The sequence below is a fragment of the Ixodes scapularis genome, unplaced genomic scaffold (assembly GCF_016920785.2).
Source record: "Ixodes scapularis isolate PalLabHiFi unplaced genomic scaffold, ASM1692078v2 PGA_scaffold4__175_contigs__length_147842914, whole genome shotgun sequence".
NCBI lineage: Eukaryota > Metazoa > Arthropoda > Arachnida > Ixodida > Ixodidae > Ixodes > Ixodes scapularis.
Genome location: NW_024609879.1, coordinates 39,344,704 through 39,361,632, shown reverse-complemented (window position 1 = coordinate 39,361,632; position 16,929 = coordinate 39,344,704). Strand labels below are relative to the sequence as shown.

General features: G+C 52.6%; 2 protein-coding genes and 1 pseudogene across 2 annotated transcripts; all 3 read right to left on the bottom strand.

Moving 5' to 3' along the window:
* Window positions 1–539: 539 nt before the first annotated feature.
* Window positions 540–4,958, bottom strand: LOC121837747. The gene is made up of 2 exons (XM_042293545.1): window positions 1,731–4,958; window positions 540–611 (listed from the first exon to the last, which is right to left on the bottom strand). The coding sequence occupies exons 1-2, from the start codon at window positions 4,956–4,958 to the stop codon at window positions 540–542; spliced, it is 3,300 nt and encodes a 1,099-aa protein (XP_042149479.1).
* A 1,366-nt stretch (window positions 4,959–6,324) lies between these two features.
* LOC120845798 lies at window positions 6,325–10,718 on the bottom strand. The gene is made up of 4 exons (XM_042293544.1): window positions 8,976–10,718; window positions 8,767–8,862; window positions 7,516–8,658; window positions 6,325–6,396 (listed from the first exon to the last, which is right to left on the bottom strand). The coding sequence occupies exons 1-4, from the start codon at window positions 10,716–10,718 to the stop codon at window positions 6,325–6,327; spliced, it is 3,054 nt and encodes a 1,017-aa protein (XP_042149478.1).
* A 3,674-nt stretch (window positions 10,719–14,392) lies between these two features.
* LOC120840632 lies at window positions 14,393–14,943 on the bottom strand (annotated as a pseudogene).
* Between the last annotated feature and the right edge of the window lie 1,986 nt (window positions 14,944–16,929).

Here is a 16,929-nt window from a genome sequence, read left to right as displayed (position 1 = left end):
GCTCGCCTTTGCCCCAAAGAGTCCCCCTGGACGGGCCCCCGCATTCCAGCACGCAGGCGTGGAAAACAAAACAAAAAGAAACCCCAGGGCGCTGGCCCGCTCGTCCCTTCATCCTCCCCCAAAGGGAGCATCGCTTCGTTTTCGGGGGAGCTGGGTCCCAGACCTCACTCCCCGCGAATTTCTTGGAAGGACGCGTCTGGCCCGGGAGAATGGATAACGTACACAGTCGGATTTTGTGACATGAATAACGTAACATAGCCGGATTTTGTGACACTGCCCTTCACTTAAGAAGATTCACCCGTGAATATTTAAACTAACTCTTCACAAAAACTCGGCTAACAATAGCGCACAAAAAAAAAATAAAAATCAAGAGTACATATACTAAGCAAACCAAACTGCGCTCCATATGAGATAAGCCGCGCACATTCCAACAGTGGGAAGTTTTCATATTCGGAGGATACAAACGAAGTACGGAGTAAACATAACATACGTATATTGGCTTAATAGAGAAAAAACAAAGCCTCATTAGTGAGGCGGACTTACAAGCGGCTTAGGAAATCAGCGCCCACATTTTCGCTGCCCTTGATATGTTCGATAGTGAAAGGAAATTCCTGCAAGAGGAGGCTCCACCTCAGCACTCTACTGTTCAGATGCTTCGCCTGATTGATGTACTTCAGCGGCTGGTGGTCGGTTTGTACGAGGAATTTCCTACCGTAAAGGTATGGACTGAATTTCTGCACTCCCCAGACCAATGCCAAGCACTCCCTTTCGATGGTGCTGTAGGCGGCCTCACGAGCAAGCAGCTTCCGGCTCGCGTAAGCCACCGGATGTAAGCGGCTGTCATGCTGCTGCATTAACATAGCTCCGAGACTTGTGTCGGAAGCATCGGTCCTGAGGACGAAGTCTTTTCCAAAATCTGGGAGTCTCAGGATCGGCGGATTTGCGATCCGTTCTTTCAGCTCGTCGAACGCCGACTGATGAGCGGTCCTCCACTCCACCTGGTTCCTTTCTTTTTTCTTCGTGAGGTCCGTTAGCGGCCCACTGATCATTGCGTAGTCGGGAATAAAATCCCGGTAGTATCCCGTTAGTCCGAGGAACGCCCGCACCTGGCGCTTGGTGGTCGGCACACTCGCCTTCTCGATTTTGTCGAGCGTCTTTCCGAGGGGGGCGAGCTGTCCCTTTCCGATGCGGTGACCCAGGAAGTCAATTTGTTCCATCCCAAACTCGCACTTGGTTGGGCGAATGGTCAGCCCTGCTGCTTGGATACGGCCAAACAGTGTCAGCAGTGCAGTGAGGTGTTGCTCCCAGCTGTCGGTAGCCACCAACACATCGTCGTAGTAATGGGCCACATCTGGGATTCCATCCACCACCTTCCGCATCAGTTTGGCAAATACCGCCGGAGCGGTCTTGACCCCAAACGGCATGTACCGAAAATGGTACAGTCCCGAAATCGTCGAAAATGCGGTCTTGGGCTGGGAATCGTCGCTGAGTGGGATCTGCCAGTAGCCCTTCACAAAATCCATCTTTGAGAAGTAGCGTTTGTTTCCGACGGCGGCGAAAACGGCGTCGACTCGTGGCATGGGTTCGGAGTCTGGAACTAAGACGCCGTTTAGACGTCTGAAATCGACGCACAGCCGATTTGTTTCGTCCGGCTTCTTGACGAGCAGGACGGGTGCGTTGTACGCAGAGCTGGATTTTTCTATTATTCCGAGCCTGAGCATTTCTTGCACCTCTTCCTCAACCTTCGTGTGGGTCGCAAATGGCAGTGGGTATTGTCGCACATAGATGGGGGTATCTGTAGTCTGCTTCAACTCGCACTGTATCCATGTGGTTTTTCCCGGAACGTCAGAGAAGATGTTCTCATGGCTGCGCATTACGCGGTCGAGCTGCGACTTTTGCTCAGCACTAAGCTTCGATGAAACTTTCGCGTCTCCGGGGCCTTCCTCTCTCTGGAATGCTGGTAGAGGGATCGGCTGGTCGTCTTCGGTTTCCGTCAGTGAGAGAACCGCGCAGGCCTGTCGCTCGTCTTCCTTCTCGATTCCCCGCTCCTCGTATTTCTTCAGTAGGTTAGCGTGGAACAATTTCAGGCCGGTCGCGGTCTGGATCTCGTAGTCGACCTCTCCTGTTTTTCTCGTAACGAGGAAGGGCCCCTTCCACTGCAGCAGAAGTTTGTGGTTGTCCGTGGGGAGCAGTAGGAGCACCTTCTCTCCCGGCTGGAAAGTCCGCTCCTTGGCTTTCCGGTTGTAGTATCGAGCGTAACGAGCTCCCGACCTCGCGAGGTCCTCGTGGGCGATTTTGCACGTCTCCTCGAGGCGATTCCTGAGGTCGAGCACGTGCTCATAGGTGGTCCGGAGCTCTGCGTCGAGCTCGACGTTGGTCCACACCTCTCTCAGAATGGCTAGCGGGCCCCGGACGTGGCGACCGTACAACAATTCAAAAGGCGAAAAGCCGAGGCTCGCCTGCGGCACCTCCCGGTAGGCAAACAGCAATGCGGGCAAATACCGGTCCCAATCCTTGGGTCTCTCGGAGCACATTCGCTTGAGCATGAGTTTAAGTGTTCCATTGAACTTCTCCACCAATCCATTCGCCATGGGGTGGTAGGGGGACGTGTGCAAGTGTCTTATCGACAGGAGCCGGCTGATCTCTTTCATTAGCTCGGAAGTGAAATTCGAGCCCCGGTCGCTTAATATCTCTCGTGGCATTCTGACCCGCGCGAACATCTCGACCAGGGCCTCTGCCACTCTTTCGGTTTCGATGCTGGGCAAAGCCACGGCGTCCGGGTAGCGAGTCGCGTAGTCTACCATTGTCAGTATGTACCGGTTCCCTCGGCCCGATGCCGGAGCCATCGGTCCCACGATGTCGATAGCAACCCTCTGAAATGGGGTATCTATTAAGGGGCTCCCACCCAGTGGGACGCGAGGGACCTTTCCTTTCGGTGTTGTTCGCTGGCACACGTCACACGATAGCACGAACCGCCGTACGTCCGAGCCCAATCCCGGCCAGAAGAACTCTTCCAGGATACGGCTCTTCGTCTTCGCCTGCCCCAGGTGTCCCGCCATAATGCTTTCATGGGCAACCTGCAGCACAGTTTTTCGGTAGGTCTGAGGCACCACGAGCTGGCGCGTCTCTCTCCCCGACCGCTCCCGGTATACTCGATAAAGAAGCCCTTGCCCCTCTCCGGTTGTATACGTGATCGTGGCCGTCTTTCCCCTGGCCTTTTCCCCAATCCGCTTAAAGCAGGGGCGCAGGGTGTCATCCTCTTCCTGCTCCTTTGCAAAGCCCGGCGTGTCGGTGGCCAGCCCTTCGATTTGAGGCACGTGTAGTTTTTTCAATCTAGTTTGTTTTTTCTTACTCTGGGTCCTGGTTTCCACGGCACACGCCGGAGTTAAGGGATCTTCCACTTCCGCCCGGGTTTCGCGTCCTGGCTCGTCTTGGCTCTCCTGTGTGTCACGTTCCGCCGGGTCCTCCTGCACTCGCTCCGTCGGTATCGGGTCGTCCCCCACCCCTACATCAGTCGCGGGGTCGTCCGGTTCTCTAGCGCCGGGAATATTGCCGAGCACGAGGTCGTACAGGGGCCCGTCCATGCACAGGGCTTTGAGTCCTCCGTTGAAGTAGGGCGTTTTAACGTGGATATGGGCCTCGGGAAGCATTTTCACGGTTCCATCCACGAGATACACCGGCTTTTTGGTTCCAGTGAGGAGGCCGTCGTCGACCAATCCTCGTCTTACGATGACCGTGTTACTACCCGTGTCGCGCAGAACCGTTATCTTTTTCTGTCCGATTGTGCCCTCAACGACTGGCATTCCCTCGACCAGGAACTTATGACGCGGGGTCATTACCGCGTTGACGACCGGAATTTTCGTCCCATCCTTCAGCTCTAAAAACCCATCCGTGACGTTTCCGTCCTTTCTGTCTTGTCGGGGCATATAGATGCCTGACGCCTGAGGTTTTGTCTGGCCCCGGCAGACGTCCGTCTTATGTCCCTTCCTACCACACCTTTGACATGTGGGCACCTGTCCGGTGTTGTACAGGCTACGACATTGTGCAGCTTTGTGCCCCGTCTTATTACAGAGGTAGCACCTCATAGCAGGCCGCGGAGGCCCGCCCCCCTCGCTACTTTTCTTCGCTGAGGGTTCGGCCTCGCCTTTCCCGGCTTTCCCCAGGTTACTGTGACCCTGCGCGTCCAAAAACTGGTCGGCCATCTCCAACAGTCCTTCCAAATGTGGCTGTTTTCTTTCCTTCAGGTAGATGGCCAGGGCTGGATGACAACCCTTTAAGAACTGCTCTTTGATGACCAGCTCTCGGAGACCTTCAAAATCTTTGGTCACTGCGGCCAGCTCGACCCACCGGTCGAAGTAGTGGCCAAGCCTGGCGGCGTATTGAGTGGCTGTCTCTCCATCTACTGGCTTCCCATCACGGAATTTATCGCGAAAGCCTTCAACGGTGAACCGGAACCTCTTCAGCAGCGAGGCTTTCACTTTGCCGTAATCGGCGGCATCTACGGGCGGCAATCGCCCATACACACTAAGGGCTTCCCCCGTGAGGCACGTGCTTAGGGCGGTGGCCCATTGGCTTTCTGGCCACTTTTGACTTAAGGCAATTCCCTCAAACCTTCTTATATAAGCGTCGAGGTCGTCCTTCCTTTCGTCGAAGGCGAGTAGGAGCTTGTTCGGATTCAATTTCAAAACGCTATGACCCTCGAGGTCAGTTCCTGCTCCGGATGAGCGGTTCCCCTCCTTCTTGTTCTCAAGCTCTAGCCTCAGCCTCAATATCTCGAGCTCCCTCTCGGCGGCTGCTTTCGCCGCCTCTTGTTCCCGCTCGGTAGCCTCCCTAGTAGCTTCTCGCTCTAAGGCTCTCTCCTCTCTTTGCTTGGCGGTCTCTTCCTCTATCCACCTTTTTAGTTCTGCTCCCGAGAGGTCTAGTTTGGTTCCCAGTGCCACGAGTTTTTCAATTTCCATGTCTGGCCTACCCAAGCTCGCCGCTGGGCGAACTGCCGAACCACACTTCCCTCAAATCACGCGGTTTCTACTCGCAGCCCTCCAAAGGCAAGTCTCCACCATTGTCAGCCATGTCCTGCCGCGGACGCCAGTTTTGTCACAGGTTTGCTGATATTCTCTGTTTAAACACAAAGGACTGCCGACCAGGCGATAGGTCCACGCCTCGGTGGAGTCTTGCCAATGAAGGGGAGACCACAGTTTTGCAACGAAACGAATTTAATACTACAAACAAAACAAAAGAAAACACAATAAAGGTAAACAAGTGCCGAGCTGCGAAAACAACAGGACTCGAACGCACTTCACCCGGCCGGTGCACGGGCGGCGAAGATAAATCACTCAACGCACAACGAATTAGGCAAAACCCAAAGTCTACCGCTCAATACAATGCAGTAACCATCTCTTACGCGGGAGCTTCCCCGAACATGGAAAAAAAAATAACTTCGGAGCTTAAATGTTATCAAATAATACAATCGGACACCCGTGAGAATAAAAACCAAGTACAGAAATACCGCTTCCTTAATTACTATAAAAAGGAAAGTGCGAGTGGAGGGGAAATCTCGTCTCACAGTGTCCGGGAGTGCCGGTCTTGCGAGGCGCTGTCCGAAGGGGGAAGGAATGGTCCCGGTGGTACCACGGTGGGTTGGGCGGCTTGAAGCGGCCACACAATCACACGTACACACTTCGTCGTCGAAGTCTTCCCCAGTCCGGACCTGGCCCGCTACCGTTGAGCTCCACGGACTCGGCGCTTCGATTCCCCGCCTGTTGCTTCCGAGTTTCCCGCTCACACTGCTCGCCTTTGCCCCAAAGAGTCCCCCTGGACGGGCCCCCGCATTCCAGCACGCAGGCGTGGAAAACAAAACAAAAAGAAACCCCAGGGCGCTGGCCCGCTCGTCCCTTCATCCTCCCCCAAAGGGAGCATCGCTTCGTTTTCGGGGGAGCTGGGTCCCAGACCTCACTCCCCGCGAATTTCTTGGAAGGACGCGTCTGGCCCGGGAGAATGGATAACGTACACAGTCGGATTTTGTGACATGAATAACGTAACATAGCCGGATTTTGTGACACTGCCCTTCACTTAAGAAGATTCACCCGTGAATATTTAAACTAACTCTTCACAAAAACTCGGCTAACAATAGCGCACAAAAAAAAAATAAAAATCAAGAGTACATATACTAAGCAAACCAAACTGCGCTCCATATGAGATAAGCCGCGCACATTCCAACAGTGGGAAGTTTTCATATTCGGAGGATACAAACGAAGTACGGAGTAAACATAACATACGTATATTGGCTTAATAGAGAAAAAACAAAGCCTCATTAGTGAGGCGGACTTACAAGCGGCTTAGGAAATCAGCGCCCACATTTTCGCTGCCCTTGATATGTTCGATAGTGAAAGGAAATTCCTGCAAGAGGAGGCTCCACCTCAGCACTCTACTGTTCAGATGCTTCGCCTGATTGATGTACTTCAGCGGCTGGTGGTCGGTTTGTACGAGGAATTTCCTACCGTAAAGGTATGGACTGAATTTCTGCACTCCCCAGACCAATGCCAAGCACTCCCTTTCGATGGTGCTGTAGGCGGCCTCACGAGCAAGCAGCTTCCGGCTCGCGTAAGCCACCGGATGTAAGCGGCTGTCATGCTGCTGCATTAACATAGCTCCGAGACTTGTGTCGGAAGCATCGGTCCTGAGGACGAAGTCTTTTCCAAAATCTGGGAGTCTCAGGATCGGCGGATTTGCGATCCGTTCTTTCAGCTCGTCGAACGCCGACTGATGAGCGGTCCTCCACTCCACCTGGTTCCTTTCTTTTTTCTTCGTGAGGTCCGTTAGCGGCCCACTGATCATTGCGTAGTCGGGAATAAAATCCCGGTAGTATCCCGTTAGTCCGAGGAACGCCCGCACCTGGCGCTTGGTGGTCGGCGCACTCGCCTTCTCGATTTTGTCGAGCGTCTTTCCGAGGGGGGCGAGCTGTCCCTTTCCGATGCGGTGACCCAGGAAGTCAATTTGTTCCATCCCAAACTCGCACTTGGTTGGGCGAATGGTCAGCCCTGCTGCTTGGATACGGCCAAACAGTGTCAGCAGTGCAGTGAGGTGTTGCTCCCAGCTGTCGGTAGCCACCAACACATCGTCGTAGTAATGGGCCACATCTGGGATTCCATCCACCACCTTCCGCATCAGTTTGGCAAATACCGCCGGAGCGGTCTTGACCCCAAACGGCATGTACCGAAAATGGTACAGTCCCGAAATCGTCGAAAATGCGGTCTTGGGCTGGGAATCGTCGCTGAGTGGGATCTGCCAGTAGCCCTTCACAAAATCCATCTTTGAGAAGTAGCGTTTGTTTCCGACGGCGGCGAAAACGGCGTCGACTCGTGGCATGGGTTCGGAGTCTGGAACTAAGACGCCGTTTAGACGTCTGAAATCGACGCACAGCCGATTTGTTTCGTCCGGCTTCTTGACGAGCAGGACGGGTGCGTTGTACGCAGAGCTGGATTTTTCTATTATTCCGAGCCTGAGCATTTCTTGCACCTCTTCCTCAACCTTCGTGTGGGTCGCAAATGGCAGTGGGTATTGTCGCACATAGATGGGGGTATCTGTAGTCTGCTTCAACTCGCACTGTATCCATGTGGTTTTTCCCGGAACGTCAGAGAAGATGTTCTCATGGCTGCGCATTACGCGGTCGAGCTGCGACTTTTGCTCAGCACTAAGCTTCGATGAAACTTTCGCGTCTCCGGGGCCTTCCTCTCTCTGGAATGCTGGTAGAGGGATCGGCTGGTCGTCTTCGGTTTCCGTCAGTGAGAGAACCGCGCAGGCCTGTCGCTCGTCTTCCTTCTCGATTCCCCGCTCCTCGTATTTCTTCAGTAGGTTAGCGTGGAACAATTTCAGGCCGGTCGCGGTCTGGATCTCGTAGTCGACCTCTCCTGTTTTTCTCGTAACGAGGAAGGGCCCCTTCCACTGCAGCAGAAGTTTGTGGTTGTCCGTGGGGAGCAGTAGGAGCACCTTCTCTCCCGGCTGGAAAGTCCGCTCCTTGGCTTTCCGGTTGTAGTATCGAGCGTAACGAGCTCCCGACCTCGCGAGTTCCTCGTGGGCGATTTTGCACGTCTCCTCGAGGCGATTCCTGAGGTCGAGCACGTGCTCATAGGTGGTCCGGAGCTCTGCGTCGAGCTCGACGTTGGTCCACACCTCTCTCAGAATGGCTAGCGGGCCCCGGACGTGGCGACCGTACAACAATTCAAAAGGCGAAAAGCCGAGGCTCGCCTGCGGCACCTCCCGGTAGGCAAACAGCAATGCGGGCAAATACCGGTCCCAATCCTTGGGTCTCTCGGAGCACATTCGCTTGAGCATGAGTTTAAGTGTTCCATTGAACTTCTCCACCAATCCATTCGCCATGGGGTGGTAGGGGGACGTGTGCAACTGTCTTATCGACAGGAGCCGGCTGATCTCTTTCATTAGCTCGGAAGTGAAATTCGAGCCCCGGTCGCTTAATATCTCTCGTTGCATTCTGACCCGCGCGAACATCTCGACCAGGGCCTCTGCCACTCTTTCGGTTTCGATGCTGGGCAAAGCCACGGCGTCCGGGTAGCGAGTCGCGTAGTCTACCATTGTCAGTATGTACCGGTTCCCTCGGCCCGATGCCGGAGCCATCGGTCCCACGATGTCGATAGCAACCCTCTGAAATGGGGTATCTATTAAGGGGCTCCCACCCAGTGGGACGCGAGGGACCTTTCCTTTCGGTGTTGTTCGCTGGCACACGTCACACGATAGCACGAACCGCCGTACGTCCGAGCCCAATCCCGGCCAGAAGAACTCTTCCAGGATACGGCTCTTCGTCTTCGCCTGCCCCAGGTGTCCCGCCATAATGCTTTCATGGGCAACCTGCAGCACAGTTTTTCGGTCGTCTCTCTCCCCGACCGCTCCCGGTATACTCGATAAAGAAGCCCTTGCCCCTCTCCGGTTGTATACGTGATCGTGGCCGTCTTTCCCCTGGCCTTTTCCCCAATCCGCTTAAAGCAGGGGCGCAGGGTGTCATCCTCTTCCTGCTCCTTTGCAAAGCCCGGCGTGTCGGTGGCCAGCCCTTCGATTTGAGGCACGTGTAGTTTTTTCAATCTAGTTTGTTTTTTCTTACTCTGGGTCCTGGTTTCCACGGCACACGCCGGAGTTAAGGGATCTTCCACTTCCGCCCGGGTTTCGCGTCCTGGCTCGTCTTGGCTCTCCTGTGTGTCACGTTCCGCCGGGTCCTCCTGCACTCGCTCCGTCGGTATCGGGTCGTCCCCCACCCCTACATCAGTCGCGGGGTCGTCCGGTTCTCTAGCGCCGGGAATATTGCCGAGCACGAGGTCGTACAGGGGCCCGTCCATGCACAGGGCTTTGAGTCCTCCGTTGAAGTAGGGCGTTTTAACGTGGATATGGGCCTCGGGAAGCATTTTCACGGTTCCATCCACGAGATACACCGGCTTTTTGGTTCCAGTGAGGAGGCCGTCGTCGACCAATCCTCGTCTTACGATGACCGTGTTACTACCCGTGTCGCGCAGAACCGTTATCTTTTTCTGTCCGATTGTGCCCTCAACGACTGGCATTCCCTCGACCAGGAACTTATGACGCGGGGTCATTACCGCGTTGACGACCGGAATTTTCGTCCCATCCTTCAGCTCTAAAAACCCATCCGTGACGTTTCCGTCCTTTCTGTCTTGTCGGGGCATATAGATGCCTGACGCCTGAGGTTTTGTCTGGCCCCGGCAGACCTCCGTCTTATGTCCCTTCCTACCACACCTTTGACATGTGGGCACCTGTCCGGTGTTGTACAGGCTACGACATTGTGCAGCTTTGTGCCCCGTCTTATTACAGAGGTAGCACCTCATAGCAGGCCGCGGAGGCCCGCCCCCCTCGCTACTTTTCTTCGCTGAGGGTTCGGCCTCGCCTTTCCCGGCTTTCCCCAGGTTACTGTGACCCTGCGCGTCCAAAAACTGGTCGGCCATCTCCAACAGTCCTTCCAAATGTGGCTGTTTTCTTTCCTTCAGGTAGATGGCCAGGGCTGGATGACAACCCTTTAAGAACTGCTCTTTGATGACCAGCTCTCGGAGACCTTCAAAATCTTTGGTCACTGCGGCCAGCTCGACCCACCGGTCGAAGTAGTGGCCAAGCCTGGCGGCGTATTGAGTGGCTGTCTCTCCATCTACTGGCTTCCCATCACGGAATTTATCGCGAAAGCCTTCAACGGTGAACCGGAACCTCTTCAGCAGCGAGGCTTTCACTTTGCCGTAATCGGCGGCATCTACGGGCGGCAATCGCCCATACACACTAAGGGCTTCCCCCGTGAGGCACGTGCTTAGGGCGGTGGCCCATTGGCTTTCTGGCCACTTTTGACTTAAGGCAATTCCCTCAAACCTTCTTATATAAGCGTCGAGGTCGTCCTTCCTTTCGTCGAAGGCGAGTAGGAGCTTGTTCGGATTCAATTTCAAAACGCTATGACCCTCGAGGTCAGTTCCTGCTCCGGATGAGCGGTTCCCCTCCTTCTTGTTCTCAAGCTCTAGCCTCAGCCTCAATATCTCGAGCTCCCTCTCGGCGGCTGCTTTCGCCGCCTCTTGTTCCCGCTCGGTAGCCTCCCTAGTAGCTTCTCGCTCTAAGGCTCTCTCCTCTCTTTGCTTGGCGGTCTCTTCCTCTATCCACCTTTTTAGTTCTGCTCCCGAGAGGTCTAGTTTGGTTCCCAGTGCCACGAGTTTTTCAATTTCCATGTCTGGCCTACCCAAGCTCGCCGCTGGGCGAACTGCCGAACCACACTTCCCTCAAATCACGCGGTTTCTACTCGCAGCCCTCCAAAGGCAAGTCTCCACCATTGTCAGCCATGTCCTGCCGCGGACGCCAGTTTTGTCACAGGTTTGCTGATATTCTCTGTTTAAACACAAAGGACTGCCGACCAGGCGATAGGTCCACGCCTCGGTGGAGTCTTGCCAATGAAGGGGAGACCACAGTTTTGCAACGAAACGAATTTAATACTACAAACAAAACAAAAGAAAACACAATAAAGGTAAACAAGTGCCGAGCTGCGAAAACAACAGGACTCGAACGCACTTCACCCGGCCGGTGCACGGGCGGCGAAGATAAATCACTCAACGCACAACGAATTAGGCAAAACCCAAAGTCTACCGCTCAATACAATGCAGTAACCATCTCTTACGCGGGAGCTTCCCCGAACATGGAAAAAAAAATAACTTCGGAGCTTAAATGTTATCAAATAATACAATCGGACACCCGTGAGAATAAAAACCAAGTACAGAAATACCGCTTCCTTAATTACTATAAAAAGGAAAGTGCGAGTGGAGGGGAAATCTCGTCTCACAGTGTCCGGGAGTGCCGGTCTTGCGAGGCGCTGTCCGAAGGGGGAAGGAATGGTCCCGGTGGTACCACGGTGGGTTGGGCGGCTTGAAGCGGCCACACAATCACACGTACACACTTCGTCGTCGAAGTCTTCCCCAGTCCGGACCTGGCCCGCTACCGTTGAGCTCCACGGACTCGGCGCTTCGATTCCCCGCCTGTTGCTTCCGAGTTTCCCGCTCACACTGCTCGCCTTTGCCCCAAAGAGTCCCCCTGGACGGGCCCCCGCATTCCAGCACGCAGGCGTGGAAAACAAAACAAAAAGAAACCCCAGGGCGCTGGCCCGCTCGTCCCTTCATCCTCCCCCAAAGGGAGCATCGCTTCGTTTTCGGGGGAGCTGGGTCCCAGACCTCACTCCCCGCGAATTTCTTGGAAGGACGCGTCTGGCCCGGGAGAATGGATAACGTACACAGTCGGATTTTGTGACATGAATAACGTAACATAGCCGGATTTTGTGACACTGACAAACAAATGCTATAGCCCCAATCCTCCGCCCCATACTTGGAGAAACAGAGAATTTCGCCCCATCGGCTCGACACTTGATCTCCAGATAAAAGTGGCAAAAACTTGGTGAAAGGTCTGTATATTTATCCGTGCACAATGTATCGTTTGCAAAACATACCAGAGCTTCGATACAAGAAAAACCTTACTAAACGTCCCTCTGGCAACAATAGACCTCTTCTAGCGAGAAACGCGCCTGCTCAGGTCGGTTGCGATAACCGATTAATAGGTTTTGTTTACTCGATAACAGTTGAATGACACGCCGAGGTACATGCCAGGCACACAGTCCCAACATATGCTCTCAAACACAGAAGGCGTTGTGGCCCACGCGCCGTGCCAAAACCTGTTGCACTTGCTCCATTTTGTAGCAGCACCAGTAGCTTCACGAAATGTTTTCGCTAAAGGAAAACACGGCACTGACGCTTTGCTTGTCGGTACAAAATTCTGCATTGTCATCCGCGTAACTAATAACTTTAGCGTCTTCCTTTTTCAGACCGACGCCCCGACATTCCTTGCCATTCAGGGTGCCAAAAAAAATATAAATCTGTACAAAAAAATAGTGGCGACCTAGTACAACCCTCTCTTACTGACGTCCGAACATGGATAGGTTAGGTCAATTCTTTGTTGACAATAACTCTCGTGGTATATCCCTGATAGGACATTTTGGCTCCTTCAAAAGTGACATTACCCACGTTGACACGTTCCAAAACACCAAAAAGAACGTCGTGCTTAACACGATCAAAAGTCTTGTCTAGGTGCAATTGTAGCATGGCAATTTTGCCCACACCACCATCGCATGCCTCGAGAATACTGCGAGCTACATGAACATTAGTTGTAATAGACATGTCTTTAATGCCGCACGTTTGGTGGGGTCAATAAACTGGCAGGCCACTCTCTGAAACCGCCGCGATAGAATTTTCACCAAAATTGTGTGGTCAACATTACACAAGGTGATTGGGCGAAGCCCCGTGACTTAACGTACTTTCTCGGCGTCGTCACTTTTAGGAATGAGGACAGTATATGATCACATGAAAAACGGCGGCAACGGTTTCTGTTATGATGCAAAAAAAAAAAAGATAAATAAAATCCCAGACGCTGTGCACTTCTATTTGCTATAGAACTCGGCGTTTAAAGTATATATAGGGTAATTGCGTTTTGGAATTTCTAAAATTGTCGATTGCTTTTTCAAAATCCTTAAGGTGCTTGACTGCGAAAGGCTGTCCTCTTCCTCTTCCACCAGCTCCGGTAGGTGTTCGAGAAGGTTCCCGCACTCTAGGTCCTTCCTCCCCTACACGTGGGAATAAAAAAGCGTTTGATAAATGGTAACAAACACTTGCTTAATAATACTCCGGTCCGTGCTGCTCACGCCGTTCTGCTCAATTTCGCCAATTTCGCCGCGCAGAGCGTGTAGTTTCTCGGCGACTAACCCTCTCTTGGTCGGCTGCTCTCCCAGCAGGTACTTCTCTGACCGAACACAATCAATGGCTCCCCGGTAACGCTCATGATGCTGTAGATAAAGTCGATCGTTAACACTTCTCAAGTCCTCGAGAGCCACTCCGGGTGTTTGGCGCTCCGCTCTCAACAGCCCCTAAAAATTGACGCTTAAAGTGCGTTCGGCACCGCGCTCCTCGTAAGCTAAAACAGACGACCTTTCAGTCACGAGAATCCTAACTCCCTTCCTGACTGTTTTCAAGATATCAAAAATGTCTTTTCCCTGTCCCTGAAGGCATGGTTTTAAAATGTTATCACCTCCCCCCTCCCCCTCTACCCCCCTCCCCCCCAACAAGAAAAATAGATATCGCTAAGAAGCTTGGTATTACGTTTCCAAAGTTTCCAATCAAAGTGTGCCCTAGGCAGCGTTCTTCCACCAATCGTTGTCGACACAAAGCAGTGATCTAAAAAAAAACGGTATGACCCGATATTCTGTTGGCAAGGTTGCCAGCGTTGCCGAAACGTAAAATCTCTCTAGCCACGCATGCGATGAAGCCTAGAAATGTGTGAAATTCGTCTGGGAGGTTTCATTCCGCACGGTTCCAGTGTCTATCAAGTCGAAGTCCTCGAGCAAATTGCTGAGGACGGTAATATCCCTATCGGTGCGTTGCCTGATAGGCGCTCTATCAATCGCTCGGACAACACAAATAAAATCACCACACAGCACGATTATTCTATCACAGTCTACAAATCGACCTAAGCCAGAAAAAAAGGAAACAGTCTTTCACCGCACTGGAGGCGTATATGTAGATAAGCCGCAAGGGGACTGTCGAAAAAAACAAAATCGTACATAATAAAACGTCTCCGTGTCGGTTGTAACGGCCAACTCCGGCGAGGGCTACGACTTCTTCAAATAAAAAATAAAAAAGCCTCCCGAGACCCCGAGAGTTGGGGTGACACAAACATCACGTGAGTATAAAAAAGGCTGTACTCCGCTAGAAACCTGCGCCTCCTCCGCCTACTTGGTTTCCTGCAATGCCGTAAGAAATTGGGTTTCTGTACCTGCAACAGGTGCTACACCTGGTATTTTTTGTGGCGCCTCTTAAAACCTAAAGCGTTTAGCGTTGCACCCGAAACGACCGATTTGAGAGTACGAACCATAAAGTCTATGATGCCGCGCTTACCTTGTCGCTCTTCCACCAGTTCTGGAAACCAGGCGTTGCCGTCTTACTCGGAGTCGCAGCGCTGCCTGTCTTCCGGGAGTGCGTTCAGCACCACCTTGAAACGGCCCCGCTCGTTCTTCTCGAACTCCCTTAAAGAGTTACGGTTGAGCGTCGTGTCGGAGGTCGGGGGCGTATCCTCGAGGCCACGCTTGGTTCACTGGGTGGTTTCGTCCATGTCGTCGTGGCGCTCGGAGGTCTTTTATTCGGCCGTCGAAGGACGCGCAGTGGCTGCGGTCTTGGAGCCCTCAACCTATGTCGGAGCAGAGCGCAAACAGGCCCCGGAACCTGAGGGGCTAACTTGTATTTTTCTTCTCCCCACTGCGCCTTCCCCGGAACCGCCATCTCCGGCATGCTTCCCTTGTTGCTCTGTAGATGGTGGGGCGTCCAACTCCAAACCACGCGCAGATTTCTCGGCCCCTTCAGTGTCCATCGTTAACGCCCTATGCTCCTCCAGCGATTGGACTCCGTTGACGCCGGTGTACGTCTTCATGCACTCTTTGTCGTGGAAGAAGCGAAAGCAGTGCCAACACTTTGGCGTGCGACACTCCCGTCTGATATGCCCCTGCGCGCTTGCATTGCAGGCATGCGGTCATTCTGCCTGGTATGACAATAAGGGTGTTCGCGACATGAAGCAGCAGATGGTGAAGCATATCGTCAGGGGTGAGGCCGCTCTTTAGCGTCATGGAAACAAAATGCGTCGTTGAATTGGTTCCTTGGAAACAATCGACTTGCCACATCTCCCGGCCGACCTCAATCACCTTGCCGTAGGGCTCTAAAAGTCTACGCACGGTGTCGTCGTGAACGTGAAAATGCATCCGTGCAAACGCACGCGTACCTCGGTTGTACTTGGGTGAAATATGACGCAGCGTAAGTTCTTCACAACGAGCTCTCTGCTGCTTACCAGGCGTCCTTTGGCCTCCGAAGTCCGAAGCGTCGCTGGCTACATATTAATCATTTTAAAAACTCTGAGCGCTACGATGTCGCTCAAGACGGCCATACGTTTGAGTTCCTGTCGGTAGCCCTGAATCCATTACGGGCGACCTTTAAGGTAGCAGTGCAGCAGCACGAAGTTTAAACACATAGAACCTGTAGGCATAGGCGGAAGGACCGCACGTTGTACTCGCCGGACGATGACTATCGGCAACAAAAGAACCGCGGTCGACCAGGGCCGTTTCACCGCTCCTGAGGCGAGTGTGATCAAGCGACCGTACGGTGCAAACACCGGAAGCAGAAACTCCTCGGCCACGCTAGCGGCAATATCTAGTTAAAAATCAATAACCGCTTCTTCACCTACTTTAGTCGCCTTCTCTCCGCAGCGATAGCACATGGCCCAGCGAAAATGATAAAACACTGGAGCAAAATGCTTTTGAAAAAACCTACCAGGTAAATATATCTTCTACGGCTGAAGTCACAATTCGTAGTAAGAGTAAGTATGTTTCTTTGCGAGGCTACGTTTACGTATTTCGTTCACATTCAAACTTCAGTCCATGACCAGTTCACATATTATACAGTTAAAATTTACAAAACAAGTTAAGAGCAGGTGCGCCGCACTTGCTGTCGACAAATAAAATATAATCCACCTCCAGAAACACCGAACTTTAACGGTTTCACAGGTTTATCATTAGGTTTTCAAAATTAACTCGGCAAGGCATTTGGAAGTGGTGTTGAAGATTTCATAACAGCGATGTGCTAATATTATAGTTATGTTAAAAAATGAGACGTTTACAATTCTCTGTAATGCCGAATCAGAACGCAGCTCTTGAGGAGGAGGAGGGTAAGGTACAGAGGGGAGGGTCACGTGTGACGTCTTTTGTGACGTCATGAGGGTAAAATATTTTCTCTAAATGTAGTGGGAAAATGCCACTTCAAAATTAGCGGGAAAGCTTGGCCCTCGTGACGACACACCACGTTACGTCTGGCGTTGCACGCGACGTCACGTGTGACGTCACGAGGGTAACATTTTGCCACTAAATTTAGCGTAAAAGGTTTCTCGGTTCGAGTGGCGTCACGTGACTTTACACGTGACGCCACGTGACGCCACGTGTGACGTCACGTGACGTCGCACGTGACGTCACGTGTGACGTAATTATGAAAACGTCCCATATTGCAACGCGCGGTACGCCGACGGCGATGGCGACGCAGCACAAGCCGGAAACGGGCGCCTAAGAGCTGCACTCTATAAAAATAATAGTTTAGCCATGGGAAGAGCATTCGATTCGTGCATTCTTGTCAGATATTCCGCATCCAAATAGCGTGACAAAATTTGGCAATACATCCTTGTTTGTTTCCTTGTTTAAGAAGAAAAAAATATTGATATTCAGAAACCTTGACACAAGGAACAAAAGGGGCAAAGACAGCACCTGCTCTTAACCTGCACAGAAATTTCTTAATTAAAGGGGTGGTGCCACGATATTCA